Source organism: Mus caroli, chromosome 6, assembly GCF_900094665.2.
Source record: "Mus caroli chromosome 6, CAROLI_EIJ_v1.1, whole genome shotgun sequence".
Taxonomy (NCBI): Eukaryota; Metazoa; Chordata; class Mammalia; order Rodentia; family Muridae; genus Mus; species Mus caroli.
In genome coordinates this window covers 108,916,744-108,935,939 of record NC_034575.1, presented here as the reverse complement: position 1 = coordinate 108,935,939, position 19,196 = coordinate 108,916,744, and the positions used below count along the sequence as shown (strand labels likewise).

At 50.5% G+C, this 19,196-nt stretch overlaps 1 protein-coding gene across 14 annotated transcripts in view; it reads left to right on the top strand.

The window, feature by feature from the left end:
• Window positions 1-19,196, top strand: part of Atp2b2 (ATPase plasma membrane Ca2+ transporting 2) — a 301,832-nt gene that overhangs the window by 219,264 nt on the left and 63,372 nt on the right. For all 14 annotated transcript variants that reach the window (XM_029478501.1, XM_029478498.1, XM_029478497.1 and 11 more), the window contains 3 exons: window positions 8,900-9,097; window positions 12,196-12,453; window positions 13,453-13,578. In XM_029478501.1, coding sequence (XP_029334361.1) covers window positions 8,900-9,097; window positions 12,196-12,453; window positions 13,453-13,578 — 582 coding nt within the window. The remainder of the gene's footprint in view (window positions 1-8,899; window positions 9,098-12,195; window positions 12,454-13,452; window positions 13,579-19,196) is intronic.

Below are 19,196 nucleotides of genomic sequence, written 5' to 3'. Positions count from 1 at the left end.
AGAAAGAAAGAAAGAAAGAAAAGAAAAGAAAAGAAAAGAAAAGAAAAGAAAAGAAAAGAAAAGAAAAGAAAAGAAAAGAAAATAATAGAAAGGGAATCTACCATCACCAAGAAAGGCTCAGCCAAAGAGGAGGGCATTCCCAGCTAGGGAGCACCACTTGCTAAGGTCCTGAAGCCTGCACTATGCTGAAGCCTCAGGAAAGAGACAAGCAAGCGTCACTGGAGCATAAAGGTGGAGATGGGGCAGTGAGACACCAGAGGACAGCAGGGACCAGGGGTTGGGTCGTGGTAAGGATTGTGACTTTTAACTGTATGTGATAGGAACCACCAGCATGTAACAGATAAGGATTTAACACAAACACAGTGCACCTTCCATACACTCTGAAAACGCAGACCGAGGATGGGAGCAGAGACCAGTTACTGAAGCTACCCAAGGGGCAGCAATGATGGTGACCTGACCGTGGGAGTCAGGCAGGAATCATCTGGCCAGAGATACTTTTTTCTTTGGATAGAGTTTTGCTAGGCATATGCAGTGGGGTTAAGAGGATGAAGATAGCCTGGTATATCCTGGCATAATGGTGACACACGCCTTTAATCCCAGCACTCAGGAGGCAGAAGCAAGCAGGTCTTTTGAGAGTTCAAGGTCAGCCTGGTCTACATAGTGAGACCCTGTTCCCCTGTCCCCCCCCCCAAAAAAAAGAGGTAGGGATGGTCCTGAAAGAGAGCTATAGACAAGACACAAGGGGGAAGGAGAGAGATGATAGGGTCATCTACTGAGTACCTACTGTGTGCCATCTGTTGAGTACCTATTGTGTCCCTGGCTTGCCATACCTTGTTTGCATCTTCATGCCCAGGCTATGACCTAGGCACTATCCTAGCCATGCCATGACAGAGCTGAAATCCAATCAGGAACACACAGCTCACAAATAAGGCTAAAATATTAACCCAGCGATACGGTCTCCAGGTCCATTTCATCTAAAAGTTGTATAGGGGGAAAAAAAACCCTTCATTTTCATAATTAAACCTTAAATTATTCAGATGAAACATATTCTCCTGTTTAAAATTCACATATTCCAGTCAGAGCAGATCACCACAGCCAGTCCCACTGCCTCTTCCAGCGCCTCCTTTGCGAGTTTAGGTCAGGTCCTTGCATATCTCGCACATACTTGCAGGTGTGTGCATCCAGTGGGATGTAGCATTTTCTGGTTTACACGGATGGAGTCGAACGGCACATAGTGTTCTAATGCTTGTCTCACTCATCAGGTTTCCTCAGAGAAACTCCTATGCGAGGGAACATAAACGGAGTTCATTTTTAAAGAACTGCCATGTAGTATATTATTGGCTAGATGCACTACAGTTTTTTTAGCCCACTCACTTTCCAAAGACAGAAACTCGGTTTTCTATAAATGTAGCTTTTTTAAAGGGCTTGTATGGGTTTTTTTTTCCTCAAAATATAAGGCTTTTATTTATGCTAATGGAAGAACCCACATCACACTGACAGCACAAATATTTAGCAACACCAAGCCTGGTGACTACATTCTCCAAATCCCCTCAGGTGCCTTGGAGTTAGCTCTCATCCACAGCCAAGGCTCTGTGTAGAAGACAAGGCTGGCTCCGGAGCTGCCAGAGAGTGGCAGAGTCCTTGCCTTTGACTTAGGCACTGGGTTCTGATGCAAAAAGTTACCAGGCATGGAAAGGGCAGTCATGGAGCCTCCATGATCTGGGCTTTAGCTCTGTGTCACAGTCGGCAGAAGGTAGGCTGCTCTGCTGCTGATTCAGTGTGGCTAGCATCAGAGCTCAAAGGAAGGAAAGAGTATCCTGCCTGGGTTCCACATACCCATCATGTACCTAAGACATACCATAATCACCCTTTTTTATCTTCAACAAGTAGAATCAGGTAGTCCCTGGGCGCCGCTTTTGGAGAATGGAATCTCAGAGACAGGCACCCACCTGCCTACTGTCCATTGTGCAGGGCGCCCCCTCCTGGAGCAGCGGGAAAGTGCTGCTTGCAGTGTTTTGAAACCTGCCACCTGTGGAGGAAGGCCTGCCGGCCGGCCATTCAAAAAACTGATAACAGCTTCTGGGCCTCTAATTTTTTCTAAGGGGAGAGATCAAGCACCAGGAGACAGGCCGAATAAAGCGTCTTCTGTGAGGTTAACAGACTATGAAATGCCCACAAAGCTTAATTTGAAGGAGACAACTACCCTGTTGGTCACACCCCCTACATGTGCATTGCATGGAGAGGGTCAGGGTGGAAGGGCAGACCCAGCCCTCTTCTGCAGCTGAAGCATTCTACTTAAAGAGAAAATCACTTTCATGTTGAGTGCCTCAGTTTCCCCACTGAGTGACTATGGCGCCATGCACAGTGGATCCAGGGGAGACCTAGAGGAACTTTGGGGGCACAATGTGCCGATCAGTATGACTCATATTTCAGGTGAACAGCAAGTAATTAATTTACTAGTCATATGTCCCAAATACTGTACAGGACATCATTCACACTAAACAACTTGTTTGCTATTTATCCTAAGTGCCAAGTGGCTGCTAGCTGTTTCATCTGAGGACTCATACTCAGGGGCCTAACTGTCCCTTGGTATAAATAATTGATATTTTCACATCATGCAGAGATTCCCACTACCCACCCCCATATCCCCCTTCCCATGAACCCTCCTCCCTGCCCACATAGAACATTCTGGAGCCCTGAGCGGAGATAGCCTCCATAGAAGTTCTGCCGTGGAAGATGGGCAGTAACTAAGCTTGGCTCAGATCAAGGACAGGGATATGATAGCAGGCTGTGCACATGCCTGGCATGCACAATGAACAGCAGCTAACCCTGCTACCTACCATGGCCCTGATAGATTCAAGCCACAGGGGAGATACATATGTGTACAGTTGTCCCAGAGTCTAAGCCAAGCCTGCATGGCTTCCTGGAAGTCCAAGGCTTTCTGCTGTGTTAAAGTGTCTCTGAGCAGCCTAGACACCCGCATCCCATCTCTGATCCCTAAAGAGATGGGACAGAGTGGAAGGCTTCTCAGGGCCCCTTCGGGATGCCGAACATCAGTATCCAGAAGATGGAAGCAGCAAAGTCAGGTCTCAATCAGGGCTTGAGACCCATGCACCCTACCATGTCCCCACCCAAGGCCAAAGCCTAGCCCAAGGGCTAGTGTGAGCAATGTGTGTGAGTAAAGTGTGAACTGGTAATGGGTGGGTATCAGGGAATGGTAAGAAGCCTAGGTTGTTCCTGCTATGTAAATCAAGAAAGGCTCTCAGGAGGAGGTGGTAAAGTCCCACCAGACTAAACACTACAATCAACAGAGGGAAGAAGGCGGGGTAGGGGGTCCTGGGTAAGAACCTAGGAGCCAAGACTAAGAAAGCAATGCCATGTATGAGCAGAACCTGTGGCCTGATGAGAAGGCAGCAAATGTGACCTCAAAGAGGCCCCAGGGGACCAGGAGCAGGGCGGCTGTGAAGGCCTGGGGACTCTTCAGAGCGGAGTAAGGGTGAGTCCCTGACTGCTTCCCTCCTTCCCCTCCTCCTCCTGCCCCTTCTCTCCCTGCCAGGGTGCTAGCTGCCTCAGCCCCATGTCTGGGTCGGTCAAGTTCTCAGCCACATGCAGTTTCTGCATCAACTGTAGCCTCCTGGAGGCTGTGAACCTGGAAGCTGCTTAGACCCTCCAAGTAGTCAGGCAGTACCCATGGAAACTGGAAACCCTGAAGAAGTGAGCAAAGGGCCGATTCCTTGGGTCCAGACTCTGTGACCCACCACCATGTGATCTGGACCAGGCTGGCCACGGATCCAAGGCCTACAGGTGTCATTTCTCCAGGGACCCTGGGCCCAAGGTCACCTAGCAGCCATTTCCCTACATGTCCTACCTCTACAGGTCAACAGCTCTACACAGAGACTGCACTTCCTACTCTTGAGGAAGTTGGTAACCATACAGATGACAGGGCCACCCAGTGACCTATGTAGCAGTCCAGGTGACACCTGAGAACTTGCATTTCCCCCAGCTCTTGGGAGAGGCTTCTGGTCTGAGGACCACTACACCCCAGTAGCACAGCAAGATTCCAGGGAGTTCTTTCCACCTTGAGACATGGCCCTGCCCAGTTCAGCCAGAAACCAGCATTGGGACCCAGGCATGAAAGCACTTTAAATGTCGCCATGGCTACAGTGTGAGGCCAGGTTGGGATCCTGCACCTGTTGGTGCATTTTATGTAGGTTGCTAATAATGACAGTACTAGCAGCTGACAACCATTGGGTCCTGTGATACTCTGAACATTATTATCATTCAGGCATCTGGCATAAGAAAATGAGGCCCAGAGACAGAAGGCCACCTGCCCAAGGGCACAGAGCAGGAGCAGTCCAGGTGTCTTACCCTGTTTCATTATTTCAGCCAATTGTTGCAAGTCCCTAGTAGCAGGCTCCTGGGAGCTGCCCATTGGGCCAGCCTCTGGCAAGGGATAGTCTATGGAGCCCCACACACAGCCACAACACAGGATTATAACCACACCCTTGGCACATGTCCAGACACCCACAGTCCCCTGTTCATCCTAGGTCCCAAGGTGTCACCTGAAGCCTCTTGGATGCTGTCTAGTTTGAACCACTGTTGTTTTATTAGATGTACATAACAGGACCCTGGATGCTAGATGCATGGTTTCAATTTCTTAGACACCCAGAGTAGGCGGGGGTCCAGACTACTGTGGACCTGACATCAGGTGCAGGCACTGTAAGCTTCTAGAAGCTTGCGCAGTCTGTACCCAGCCACATCAGGCTGGGAAGGGCTGGGTGGCTGCTGGGCTTGTATCACTGGCCTTCCCTCTAGCAGGACCCTAGGTCTCAGTGTGCAGGTCTATACCATATGACTCAGGAACATCTTAACTATGTACAAAGCTTTGACAAAATCTTGGTTCCCAGTGATCCTCAAGCACAATTGTCCAAGGCACTCCAGAAAGAATGTAAAATCTTCTCAGGGTCATACAGCAAGGAGAGAGAGGTCCAAGCCAAGTTCCTGACCCAGATAGAGGAGTGCTGATACTCTACTGGGGTTCTGACAGCTAAGACAGGTGTACACAGACAGAAGGTCCTGGGCCAGGGTGTATCTCCAAGGTAAAACAGTTTTGCATCACATACAAAAGACTCTGGGTTCCATCTCTAGCATGGAAAGAAAAGAAAGCACCCAGGCCCAGGACAGCAGTAGGAGTGGGCGCAGTTGGGACACAGCAGTCAGTGGCAGTGGTAACAGTGTGGTTGTTCATAGTAGTCACTTGTGGCCATGGTAGTGTGGCAGTTTGTAGCCCCTGGTTGCTAATGTCACATGGCCTTAGATGGTTTATATTGGCAACTGGGGCTGAACTCAGCCCTTAGGTATATTGAGTTTAGTCCCCAAACCATCTCCAAAATGGAGATCTTGTATGGAATTCCAGCCTTCTGCTTTCTAGAAGCTTGGAAGATCTCTCCACAGGGACCCACATCAAAGGGCCAATGCACCCTTTGTCTTAGCTTCCACCATCCTTGATGGCCTCCTTCCTGCGTCCTTCACTTGTCACCAAACAGCTGTGGAGTTTGCCATCCCTGTCTGTTGACACAGGACCCAGGCTCTTACTGTCTGGCCTATGAGTTCCCAGCATGACAGAACCTCAGAGCTGTGACCTGACCTCCCCCTAACCCAGAACTGACTCCCATGTTATCCACCATCCGCCCTATAGATGCCAGGTCACAGGAACCATGCATGCCCAAAGTCTTTATGCACACATGTGAAAACAGACCCCCAACACAATTGCTCAGGAATCCCAGCATCCTCTGGGAGCCCCATCTTAGTGAAGACCTCAATGTCTAAATGGGAAAATGAGGGCTCAGAACAGGGACTTGATAGCCCAAGGCCTGGCAAATCTCAGCATGGCTGCTGGAGCCCCAGCCTTGGCAGTCCCCACCCTCAATAGCACTCACTCCAAGAAGAAAGCCTAAATTTCACCCCCACTTGGTGTACACAACTAAGGAGCACACCACCCTCCAGGGAGTCCAAAAAATGGGAGATTTGAGGTTGAAAGAATAAAGCCCAGGGATGCTGGGATGCAGGGCGGCAGAGAGGAAGCCACAAAGCCTCAGAAGTTCCCAGGAGCATGCTAGGCTGGGTTTGTGCTCTGTGTGGACATCCCGAATGAGAAGCCCAGCACAGGACAATGGGGACAGTTAAGCACAGGGCTTATGGGAGAGCCCTTATCCTTCATAAAATAAATGACTCCTCGTTCTTACTGTTCAGATGAGAGTTGGGGTGCCCAGGGCTTCCCTTGCCTCCCAGAGAGGCCACTGCAGGACCCTTGGGTATCCAGTAAGCTATGTTCCCTCTCACTCTGGGTCTTGAGGATGGCCTCATCATGACCTTTCTCTCTGCTTTCCCTGAAGCCCAGCCCTGGATTGCAAGCCCCTAAGTGCTCACAGCCATGAGCCACCGACCAGTTGCCTGTACACTACTCTCTCCAGCTTCCTTAGAGGCTCAGAAACTATGGGATGAAAGGATGCCTCAGTGGGTGGTCCTACAGAGGACTATGACATAACCCAAACTCCAGCTTACAGTACCTTCTAGGGGCAGCCAGCTGGCCCTGAAGGTAAAGGCTCTTGCCACCAAGCCTGGTAACATGAGTTCAAGGTCCCCAGAAAATATAATAGCTGAATCCTAAGTCCCCACCTCAGCATGCCTCAGGCTTCTTCTGCCTTCCCAGGAAAAGACTAAAGGGCTGCGTTCTTGAGAAAGGTACACCCCACCCCTGACTCCACCCACCTTAACTCTCCTGTGATAGCCTGCATGCTTGGCCCTCACGACACTCAGACACGCAGCCTGTAGTGGTGAGTGAGATGAGGCTAAGACCCCCTGTGCCAGCCTATGGGCAGGCCTCAGACCAACCTTTGTCCCAGAGCATGACCGGATCATCCCACAAGCCCATAACCCATCATGGCCAGGGCTGGCATACGGTAAGGTGGCTGCAGTCTGCCCCTGTGAGAGAGAGGGCATGCTGTGTAGGAGCAAGGAGGCTCAGAAAGAGCACAGGCCAGATCAGGCAAGATTGCTCAGTGGCAAAGGTTCCTGTGTCGCAAGCCTGACAGCCAGAGAGTCCCAGAGCTGACATGAAGGTGGAAGAAAAGGACTTGCTCCACAGTGTTTTCCTCTGGTCTCTAAACACATGCTGTGGCACACATGTGCCCCCCCCCACATCACACACATTAATAATAACAATACAAAGAAGCACGGGCAGGATAGAGCAGGATACTACTGTGGCCCAATACTGGGGCTCATCACACCAATCTCTGCATATTCAGTGAGGGGCTTGATAGTCCTTAGTCATCCATGTGTTAGCGAGGATGGATCCAGCACACAGAAGGACAATGTAGAGGGTTCAGCATGGGTATGCAGGATCAGGGGGAGTCAGAAGCCAGCCAGGCACAGCTGAGTGGGCTGGGATGGAGTAAAAGAGACCTCAGCTATAGCCTAGAAGTCAAATGAGAAGCAATGCAGCAATATAGGACACATGATGTCCATCTGGGAATAACAAGGCACTTCCAGTGTGGCAAGAGGTCAGGTGCATGAAGGGGGCTAGGGAGTTATTTAGGCGCAGAGAGCTTGTGGGTTATCAGTGAACCCCACTGACAGGTGCAGGACAAGAGCCTCCCTGGCTGTCTGTGCTGCCCCTGGTCCAGGAGCCACAACCAGAACCACCTGAGTATCTGCTGCCCTCCCCCCATATAAATCTCACAGGAATGCACATGTGTGTCCACATGGGATGTTGGCTCCCCACTGGTACTGTGCTGTCTCGTTCTCAGCTCTGCCCCAGGATCGACAGCACGGCTGTGCACCACATGGGAACATAACAAATGCTTGCTGACTTGAGCAGTGTACAACCCTGTGAGTTAGGTGCCACCACCATCACCCTCACAATCACTACCACTATCACCATCTCCATCACTGTAGCAGAAGGAGAGAAACTGAAGGTCTGCAGGATTCAAAGCCCAGCAGAGGCTCATGAGAAATTAAATGGAGTTCCAAGCTCTGCTGTGGTTAGGAGGTGTGTGGAAAGTCAGAATCAGGGAAGACACGGGCTGCATGGTCACTGCCATGCTCACTGGAGCACACTGTCCAAAAGTGGGTGGCCTCCAGACAGGAGTGGCTTCTCTCTGGAGCACCAAGTTGAAAGCCAGAGTGTTGGCCAGACTCTGCCCTAGATCTATCAGGAGAGGCTCTTCCCAGCCTCCTTCAGCTCCTGGTGACTCTGTGAGGTCCTTGTTTATAGCTCTATCCCTCCAATGTCTGTCCACCCTGTTACACCGCTCTCTACCTGCCCTGGTCAGCATCACCCATGAGAACAGAGGGACATCTGGATGATCCAAGATGCTCTGGCCTTACATTTCCAGAGAGTGTTTTCCCAAGGCAGGTCACCAGCCAGGTCTGGGGAGGAAGACTTGTAGATAGTCACAGGTTCTGTAGCTTACAAAGGTCTGAGCTAAGAATCCTTTAGCCTTGTGACTGGGTGACAGTCATTCTGGTGATCACCTTCAGCCCAATACTTAATAAATTATAGCAGATGCTTAACACCAAGGAGTCCTTGTGTGATATGACTGCTGAGCTGTAGCAAGTTGGGCTGGGCTGGGCTATGATGTCCTGAGTCAGGCATGTGAGATGTTCTCTGGCATGCTTGTTTCTAGGGATGGAATGTCCCCTGGAGTCTGGAAGCATCCATGTGCTTAGGTTCATTTAGCAGAGCCCCCTTCAGGACATGAGTTACCTGGAACACTGGGCTCCTAGGGCAAATGCCTGGAAGGTCCCTGCTGTGTTTGCCTGCTCCATCCTCAGCTCCCAGGGACAGGCATGCATCTCTCCTGGCCCCAAGCCCAACTTGTCTGCCCTCTGTCCACAGGTTTACCAGGCACCGCTCCAGACTTGGAAAAGAGGAAACAGATTTTTGGGCAAAACTTCATACCTCCAAAGAAACCAAAAACCTTCCTGCAGCTGGTGTGGGAAGCGCTACAGGACGTGACACTTATCATCCTGGAGATCGCGGCCATCATCTCCCTGGGACTATCCTTCTACCACCCACCGGGAGAGAGCAATGAAGGTAGGGTGCCCCAGTGCTCATGATGGCACACAGCATGTGCAAGGGTCCATGAGCATGCAGCACCCATAGCACTACAGGAGGGACCAAGATTGCCAGGGTTCAGGCCACATAGACCAATACATGCTTAAGGCCTAGTCAGCCCACCTATGAGTGCAAGGCTAGTCCAACTGTCGTAATAGCTATGGTGAGCATTGGTGAGGCATTTCCAGTATGCCCAGCTCAGGGCCTGGGCCTACTTTAAAGATGAGAAAACTGGGGTATGGAGAGGAGGTTAAGTTGCTCTGGGTCACTCAATATCTAAGTCCATTTCCTTTTATTCTTACAAAATATTATAGATTACATAATTTATGAAGAAACAATGTCTCCTGTCTCACAGGGACTCCCAAGCCCAACAGCAAGGTGGCACATGTGGTGAGGGGCTTGAGCTGCCCAACAGCCTTACCAGGCCGTGCTCTCGCCACACCATGCCACGTTATAGTACAACTCAAGCCCCGCACCAGATAAGCTCTCTCCATACAGGATAGGAGGGAAGGCGAATAAGACCCAGCTGTAATCGCTACCGTGACTCAGATTTAAGTTTGATTTGAGCTTCCTAGCATCCAGGGTAGAAAGGGAAGATGGATGCTTTTCATAGGTCAGGTTAGCAATAAGAACAGAGGTCAGATTTTTCTGACCGTGGATCATGGGATGGACGTTCCCATAGGAAAGTAAGAGGGATGAACTGTGGACAGACAGACTTCCTTATGGTTTCAGCAAATGAGGAAGACTGCAGATGCAGATGGTCAGGCTGACATACGTCCTACGGGTTCTGTAGCTACCTCAGTTGGGAGCTGTTGTGGCACAAGCCCATTTCCTCCTTGCTTAACCCACACAATAACCCTGGATAGACATCATGTTTGTTTTATTTTTGTTTGTTTTGAGACTGTATTTTAACTACATAACATTTCTCTTTTCCTTTACCTTCCCCCACACACACACAAAGCCTCTCACATACCCCTCCCATCGCTCCTTCAAATCCATGGTCTCCTTTTCATCTATTGTTATTGCATGTGTATATGTATTTGCATTTACATATATACTCCTAAATATAACCTGTTGAGTCATATACTGTTGGTCGCATGCATGTTTTCAGGGCTGACCATTTGTCACCAGACAACCAATTGGTGTGCTCTTTCTGGGAGGGCCACCTCTCTGGCTCCCAGTTTTACTCCATTGTCTATAATTCTTTGTGTAAGGCTGAGGGGTCTTGTGGGCTTTTCCCTGTGCAGTTTGACGTGTTCACTGATGTCATCCTCATTCGACTCAAGGTTGGGCAGTCATGTTGCTATGACTTTATGGGCGTAGCTTCTGATGTGACATAACCTCATAGCACAATCCCTGATCCTCTGGCCCTCGTGGTCTTTCTGCCCCTTCTTCCTAACTGTCTCCTGACCCTTGGGTGTAGGGTTGTTTTGTGGATGACCCACTGGAACTAGGCTCCACATCTCTGGATTTTGATTGGCTGTGGTTTTTTTTTATAATGGTCCCATCTGTTGCAATGGGAAGTTATCACAGATGAGGGGTGAAAACTCCACTTATCAGGCTAGACCCAGGAGGAACTGGATGCTGTTTGTATGAGACCCTGAGCCATAGAGGATATGCTAAGGTCTCCCACCAAGAGCTGAAACTCTATGGCTCTGGCCAAAACATCCAGCTCTACAGAGGGAGCTGGAGCTGAGTCACCCACATCGTGTGGCCCTGCTGAGCAGAGGTAAGATGAGAAACAGCTGGCAGAGGTCAAGATAGGACACGACATGGTAGCCTGGGATGTGCTAAAGAGAGACGCCCCATGGCTCCATACAGATGGCTGCTGCCATGACCATCTCTGAGGTACACAGACCCAGGGCCCAAAGATCATGTTTTGGTGGCTGGAGTGTGGCCTGAGTTGCCCTGGCTCTGCCCCTGCCATACCTCATGGCTCCTGGTCCGGCCACACTTTGGCTGGAAGGCAGCTAGCTACACTGTGTTCCACTAGGAGAGCAGTGGGGGGAGGGAGGCAGGACAGGTGCCCCTTCAGGCCTTTGCTGGCCTTTGAGGAATACTGCTTCAGCTGGAGACCCGGAATCTTCCAGCGAGTGGCATGTGTCACTTGACCACGGTGATCCCTTACCTTCCCGTGCATTCCCTGGCCTTCCTGTTTTGATGCTTCTGTTGAGGTCTCTTGAGAGTGCTGTTCTCTATTCCTTGGAATCAGATTAGATGCTCGATTGGTCAGATTGCTTGTCCACCTGCCATGGGCTCAGAGGCTCAGAGGCTCAGGGCAAGACAAGTTTAAGCTCAGAGTCCAGGCCTGGATTCAAACTCTAGATCTGCTGTGTGACTCCGTTTGAATCACTGTCCATCTCTAAGCCTCTTTCCTTTCTTTGTCCCGCAAAAGGACAAGGGTTGAGGCTTGCCTAGTACCTCTGCAGGCTAAGCCCTGTGGAAGACACCCTTCTGAGTTGTCCAAAGGTGATGATCAGACATGGATCCTGGGATACAAGCCCATGAAGAGATCAACCAACTCTCACCCAGGGTGTGACCCCTGGCCACTCAGAGCCTTGGGTTCTAAGTATTCAGAAGATTTCAAATGCTTCTTGCTCTTGGGAGTCGTTGGGAGCAGGGAGAGGCTGGGGAGCTATAGGTTTTGCATACCAGGCCGTTTGAGGCCAGCCTGGGCTACATGAAATCCTGTCTCATAAGAAAACTGAAGCTTGTCTCACAGCTGGGACAGAGGCAGGGAGGGTATGGGTCAGATGATGTCTTTGAAGTCATGCTGCCTGGGAAGACATCCTCGCTTTCCACCTGCCCTTCTTAGCTTGGGAAGTTAGTAGACCCCTCTGAAAAGCCTTAACATTCCTATCTGTGGAGGAAATAATTCCTATCTGTGGAAGAAATACACAGGTGCCCTATAAAATGACCAGGTGAAGCTCTTTGCCCAGAGCATGGCACAGAGGCACCCGATCAAACCATCATCTGCCACCATCATCTGATTATCGGGGATTCCTTAGCAGAGCTAAGCTATGTGGCAGCTCTTGTCTGCTGGCCCGGGAACCCAGTGCTTCCTTGTTTCTCTACAGGATGTGCCACGGCCCAGGGTGGGGCAGAGGATGAAGGTGAAGCAGAAGCAGGCTGGATTGAGGGGGCTGCCATCCTGCTGTCAGTCATCTGTGTGGTCCTGGTCACAGCCTTCAATGACTGGAGTAAGGAGAAACAGTTCCGGGGCCTGCAGAGCCGAATTGAGCAGGAGCAGAAGTTCACTGTGGTCCGGGCCGGCCAGGTGGTACAGATACCTGTGGCTGAGATCGTGGTCGGGGACATTGCCCAGATCAAATATGGTAAGTGTCTGCTCCATGATTCTAGAACTGGGTAGAGGTGGGACAGGTCAGGCAGATACAAAGAGCCTATCCAGGAAATAGCGTGGGGGTCCCTAAAACCTTGTGTTGTGGCAGGATGTATTCTGAGGCCCTGCAGATCCCAGAGGAGACCTAGCCTTCCCACATCCAGTTAAATCAGAAATGTTGGATTCATAACACACATGCCACTATACTCCAGCTTCCACCTGCAGCAGACATAACTAATCAATCATTGTGCTTAGTCAGAAAGCAGCCTCAGAAGGCTTCCAACACAGCTTCACCAATACTCAGGGTGGGTTTATGAGACATAATCCATTTCCCATCCCTGAATTGACTTCAGATAGATCTTTCCAGGCTGGTGGAAGTTAGCAAGAGTTGGAATAGGTGGGTGAGTATGCCAGGCCTGTCATATTGCTACTGAAAAAGCAAGTGGGCTAGCTCCAAAGGAGGTTTGAATAAGAGATATCCTGGGTCAGTAGGCACAGACTGGGGAGATTGGAGTGGGCTTCCTCACAGTCCTAGTGGCTCATTTGACTGGGGTGTCCTTAGTCTACCCAAAATAGCCTGCTCTGACGTGAAAGATCTTCTCCAAGCCACAAAAAGACACGCCTTTAATCCCAGCACTTGGGAGGCAGAGGCAGGCAGATTTCTGAGTTCAAGGCCAGCCTGGTCTACAAAGTGAGTTCCAGGACAGCCAGGGCTATACAGAGAAACCCTGTCTCAAAAAACCNNAAAAAAAAAAAAAGAACCATAGAGCATGCTGGCCTCAGAGACACAACAGGTCAAAGGATATACAATATGAAGGACACACTTTAATGAGCCAGGATGGCTCTGTGTCAGACACCAAGGGTGTCACTTTATGTGCCCATTGATTGCAGGCACCATCTTGGGTCTGTATGCTGTATGCTAGGTACCTCCCCCCTAGATGCCCCAGCTTCTCTGTCCAGCTGACTTTACTGAACCCCATCTTCCACCAACCAGGTGACCTTCTTCCCGCTGATGGCCTCTTCATCCAGGGAAATGACCTCAAAATTGATGAAAGCTCACTCACAGGGGAGTCTGACCAGGTGCGCAAGTCTGTGGATAAGGACCCCATGTTGCTGTCAGGTAAGCTGAAGTCCACAGTGCCCCTGTGACCAGCCTCCCCCGCCCACACACACACACACACATACCATGGGGACGCTGGTGTGGTCCCTGGCTCCAAGGTTGCTGGCAGGACCAGCTCTCTATGAGCACAGCACCCCTTTCTCAAACAAGCTCACATTACACCTACCATGCACGGAGCCACAGCTAGGCCTGGCACTATTACCGCAAACATTACAAGGTGTCCTACTCCAGAAACATAGCTTCTAGTGGCTTGGTTTTCTGCAAAGTGAGTCTTTCTGAATACCCACTATGCATCAGGCCCTGTGACAGGGGAGGCAATGGGAAGGAGCCAGACTTGCCACTCCTGGGGAAGGGCAGGGAGGAAAGCAAATGCAAAGACCCAGAGGTAGGGCCACACTGGAGCAAGGAACAGAGAGGTAGATACATGGATCCTGGACTGTAGTCAGAATCCTGATGTTATTCTCAGTAGAATGGAATTCCCCAGGTGGGGTTGCCTAGTAGCGCTGACATTTTTTTCTGGCTGCATCGAGGGCAAGAGACAGGCTGGGGAGCCCGTAGGGGGAAACCACTTCTGTGAAACCCTTCCCTACAGAAATACCAATAGGTCTCAGTGCCTGACTATGCTGTTGGGGTCTCCAGTCCAAACTGGTTTGGGAAAAGCTCTCCATCAAAGAGTTAACCCCACAGGAGAGATAGGAAATGGTATGCAAAAGCCAAGAAAGGCTCCGAGAGGTCAGCGGAGGTAATAGTGAGCTGGAGTTTAGAGGATGAATAGGAACTCACTTGGTCAGTTTCCCTGCAGGCAAGTGGGATGACCTGGCGATACAACAGAAAGATCCATGAGTCTTTCAGATAATAGAAAGTATTGACTTATCTAGAATTTATTCACTGCTTGTCTTATTTAGGGTTACTATTGCTGTATATAACACCATGACCAAAAGCAACTTGGGGACAAAAGGAGTTATTTCACCCAGTTCCATATAACGATTGATCAGGGACTCAAACAGGGTAGGATCTTGGAGGCACTAACTGGTGCAGAGGCCCATGGTTTGTTCAACCTGCTTTCTTACAGAACCCAAGGGCCAGCAGCCCAAGGGTGGCTCCACCCACAATGTGCTGGGCCCTCCCCCATCAGTTACTAATTAAGCAATGCACTACAGGCTTGCCTCCACCCCAAGCTTAGGGAGTCATTTTTTCAATTGGGGTTCCCTCCTCTCAGATGACTCTAACCTGTGTCAAGTTGACATGAGACTAGGAAGTATAACCATATGTCTATTAAGCACCTACTGTATGTCAGTGGGTATTGGGACAGACAAGGACTATGCTGTGCTGGAATTTTGAAGCTGGTGAGGGTAGCAGTCAAGGAAGGAATGCACTAGCAAATGGTAAGATGACCTCTGGGACAGTGAATCCATCAAAGACAGAAGAAGGCAGGGAGGGGGAGGGGCCTGGAGCAGGGGAGTATCTCAGCAGGTCATGTAGCACCTGACTCAGGAGGTTTCATGAACTCAACCTTCCTGAGGCTATGGCCCTTCACTACAGTTCCTCATGTTGTGGTGACCCCCAACCATTAAATTGTTTTTGTTGCTACTTCATAACTGTACTCTTGCTACTGTTATGAATAGTAACATAAATATTTCTGGAGCTAGAGGTTTGCCAAAGGGGCTGCCACCCACAGGTTGAAAACCACTGCATTCAGGCTAAAGTCAGAACATTGAGAAATGCATTCCAGGCAGAGAAATAGCAAGTGCAAAGGCCCTGGGGTCTGAGCGAGGGATCATGGAAGAGCAGTCCCTTCTGGGAACACAGGGCCATGTGAAAGATCAGAAGATGGTCCCACCCCCGTTGGCCCTGGTTCCAGTCCTTGAGGTGCAGGAGTTGACAAGCAGGCATCCTTGGAGGAAGCATGCGATGGTTTCTATGGGAGCCCAGGGCCTGAGTAGATGCTAGGTCTCCAGACAGCGTGGAGAAAGAGTAGGAGGAAGGATGCCAGCAGGAGCCTGGTGGAGACAGCATTCAGAGTCACTAGCGAACAGTGTTACAAGCCAACCAGGGAGGACTCCAGGACACAGAGATTTCAGAATGACAGAGATGCTTTGGAAACTGGCTGTTGCTGGTTTAGGGTGAATCACAGGGTCCCTCACAGAGACAGGAGGCCCAGAGGGAAACTGGGGACAGGCAGACTCTCTTCCCAACACCTATCTTGCTACCTCTTTGCCTGGTTAACAGCTGCCATCTGCTTAGGACCCACCTCACCGGAAGTCCCCAGGACTACCGGTGCCCTCCACAGCCACCCCATTAGCACGCTGAGTACTGCTTTGCAACGCTGATGAGTTTTGCACTGTGCAAACCATCGCCGTTCATCAAAGTAAAGAACAGACCTGAGGATGTTCCTGCCAGGCCTAATCTTACCAGTCTCTCACTGAGGGACCCCGCCTACCACAGACAGACTTCTGAACCAGTGCTCCAGCCAATCAAGTCCAGGTAGGGAGCTCTGACCCAGAGGCCACTGCCATCTGGAGGCTGTGCCCAGCTTTAGCCCTGAGTCATGAAGAGTGAGGGGGAGAGGCTATGCAGAATGTATGAAGAGCAGGCAGCAGGGATGAACGGCCCTGAGCTCTGGAGTGCAATTGCTGTGTGGCCTCGGAAGTGGCACTGCCTTCTCTGAGCCTCAGTTTACTTGTAAGGCTCATAGAATGTCTGTGGTATCACAAAGTGGAACCCACTGGCACAGGGTCTGTAGAACACACTGAGGGCCCCTGTGGACATCCTTCCTTATAGCTGATGGAGACAAGGCTGGGTTCTAATCCTCTTTGGCTGGGGACCCCAGACAACTCTTCATCTCCCCTGAGCCTCTATTTGCTCATGTGTAAAATGGGTTGACTGTTCCACTCCAAAGGAGTATGTGGAAGCAAGGACTTTTCCTTCATTTCCATGTCCTGCCCGCCCCTTCCACCCCTCAAGGCTGCCTCTCCTCCATCCCAGCTCCTCTGAGTTGATCTGGGGTTGCTGCCATGACTAGAAGCCTTAAACTTGGCAGGAACCCTTGCTAGCCTTCCTGTCTGCTGACTCTTCAGAGACCCATAGTCACTACTTTTTAGGTATCCATAGACTTTGCCCCAAGTCCCAGTTTCAGAACCCCCTGCTGGCACATGACACATCTGAGGTCAAAGAAGGCAAAGAGAAGTCAGGTTCTAGTTGTTTGTCCCAGTCCTGTACAGCTGTGGACCTAAAAGGACCCTGAGCCCCTAGGAGTTTGGGTCCAAGCCTGTTGTGGAGACCACAGGCCTGCACTCAGCTTAAAGCACAGCAAAACCGAGGAGAGATAGAGAAAGTGAGTTCTGGCTTAGCACTCACCAAACCCCAAGTTCATCCCCGGAACAAGGAGAAGAATCTGGAAAGATCTCATTTTCAGAAGCACTAGACCAGGTTATAAGCATCCACGTAACTGACCCCAGGATGGATAGATGGACAAACACCAAACCATGGTACATCAGAATGGGAAGAGAGAAGGGCTAAGAAATCCCAAAAGCCCAGGTCTGTGGCACCATGGATTCCAGACACCAGAACAAGGCTGCAGTTGTTCTATTGATGCCTAGAGAGGCACCAGCCACAGCGATTACCCAGCAATCCCCCTGCAGCAGGTCCCTGAGAGGCAGGTGATATTTGATAGACTCTGGAATATGAACACTAGCTTGGGTTAGTTCGCTTAACCTTAAGGCCATCTCAAACTTCTGAAAAAGGGTCCGCATGCCCCAGGGTCAGCAGTCAAGTGCCAGAGGTCAGGAGACAAGGAACACGCGAAGTCTGAGATCGGACTGCACCACTGGGTCCTCAGAGAGCCAGCCATGCCCTTGGGACAGTAGTTCTCAACCCTGTGGATCATGACCCTTTTGGAAGTCAAAGGACCCTTCCCCAGGGTCCTGCATGTCAGATATTTGCATTGTGATTCATAACAGTGGCAAAATGACAGTTATGAAGTATCAAGGAAATAATTTTATGGTTGGGGGTCCCAGCATCAGGTGAGAACCATTGCCTTGGAAGGATCTGAGCTGTGGGACATTGTCAGAGTGACATTTGGGGGAGAGAAGCTGCGCTTCCCCCAAGCCCCTGCTTCAATCCAGTGATAGCCTGAGAAGCCCTTGGGGGTTTCCCAGATCTGGCGAGCCCTTTGTCCTGCCCCCTTCTCTGTCCCCTATCTACCTACACAGGTTACAGGAGCTGCCAGCCCCCAGGGGATGATGGGAATGATTAGATTAGGAGGTGATTTGAAGCCTGCTTATCATGGGTAGAAATTGGCCCCCACATCTTTTTCCATCCCTCCTCTACTAGGCAAAGGAAAACAGTCTTCCTGGGGCCTCTGGATCCAAGGACCAGCACAGCAGTCTCCGGGCCAGCCTCCTCTTACCTGGATTTTAGGGCTAGCTTTTGGGGCCTTTCCCCTTGGGAGAAGTGGACTATGTTCAAGATCCTAGGCTATAAAGACAGAGAGTTTTAAAACTCGCCGTAGCTTTTTACCAGTGTGGGGTCTGGGGCAACCTAACTCACCCTTTCAGCCTCAGTTTCTCCCTGGTGTGAGAGCTGAGATTACTGCTTATAGGATTGAGGTGTGGCACGGTTCCAGGACACAGTAGGTGTCCCAAATATTTCCTTTGTGTACATAGTAGGTGTTCCAATGCTTTCCTGGGGCTTCAGTTTCCTTATGTGTCTCATGAGCCAGTCAATCCCCTCCTCCCAGTACATGAAAAGAGTTAGCACCCAGAACACTGTGAGTGTAGGTCAGCTTTACCCTGCTGGATAGTCTCAGACAGCAGACATGGCTGCTGGATGTGCGGGAGCTGGCTGAGAAGCAGAGGCCACCCTGCACTTGCTTGTGGATAGACTGAGTAAGCATGGCTGCTGTCTGCTTCCCAGACAGCTACTGATGCTTAGCACCTTCCTGTAACACAGATCCCCTCCACCTCCAGAGATGCTCATGTTCCCCAGACAAAGCTCAGCCTGATCTCGTGAAACTCCAGCTTCTTGGGCACTCCCTGGCAGCCCCTGGTAACCTCCGGCAGTCCCTGGCGGCCCCTTGCAACACCCCTCTGCTTTCTGTCTCTGGATTCAAAAGCTTGTGGACCTTATGGCTTTCAGATTCCAGCTTGTTTCGTGTCCCTAGGGTTCGTCGTGTCTCAGCATGTGTCAGCACTGCCATCTCCTGAAGACTGATAGTCCAGTGTTCAAAGAGAGGCAGAGAGAGCACCTTTCCCCACCTTTGCTTTGTCTTACTGTTTCTTAAGACAGGGTCTCATGTAGCCCAGGCTTCCCTCAAACTCAATATGTACCCTAGGCTGCCCTTTAACTGAGAATGTTCTTGAACTCCTGATCCTCCCATCTCTTCTACCATCCAAACACACGGATAACAAACATATCATTTGTCTCCCTCTCCCACAAGTTCTCTGTGGTGTCAGACAACCACTCTCTGAGCCTGCACAGTAGAGGCCTGCCTTCCAAAAAAAACAAGACTTGGTGATTCAAAAGCTCCTAAAATGGGACTTGGAGAGATGGCTCAGCAGTTAAGACCACTTGCTGCTTTGCCAAAGGACCCAGGTTCAGTTCCCAGTACCCACAAGGCA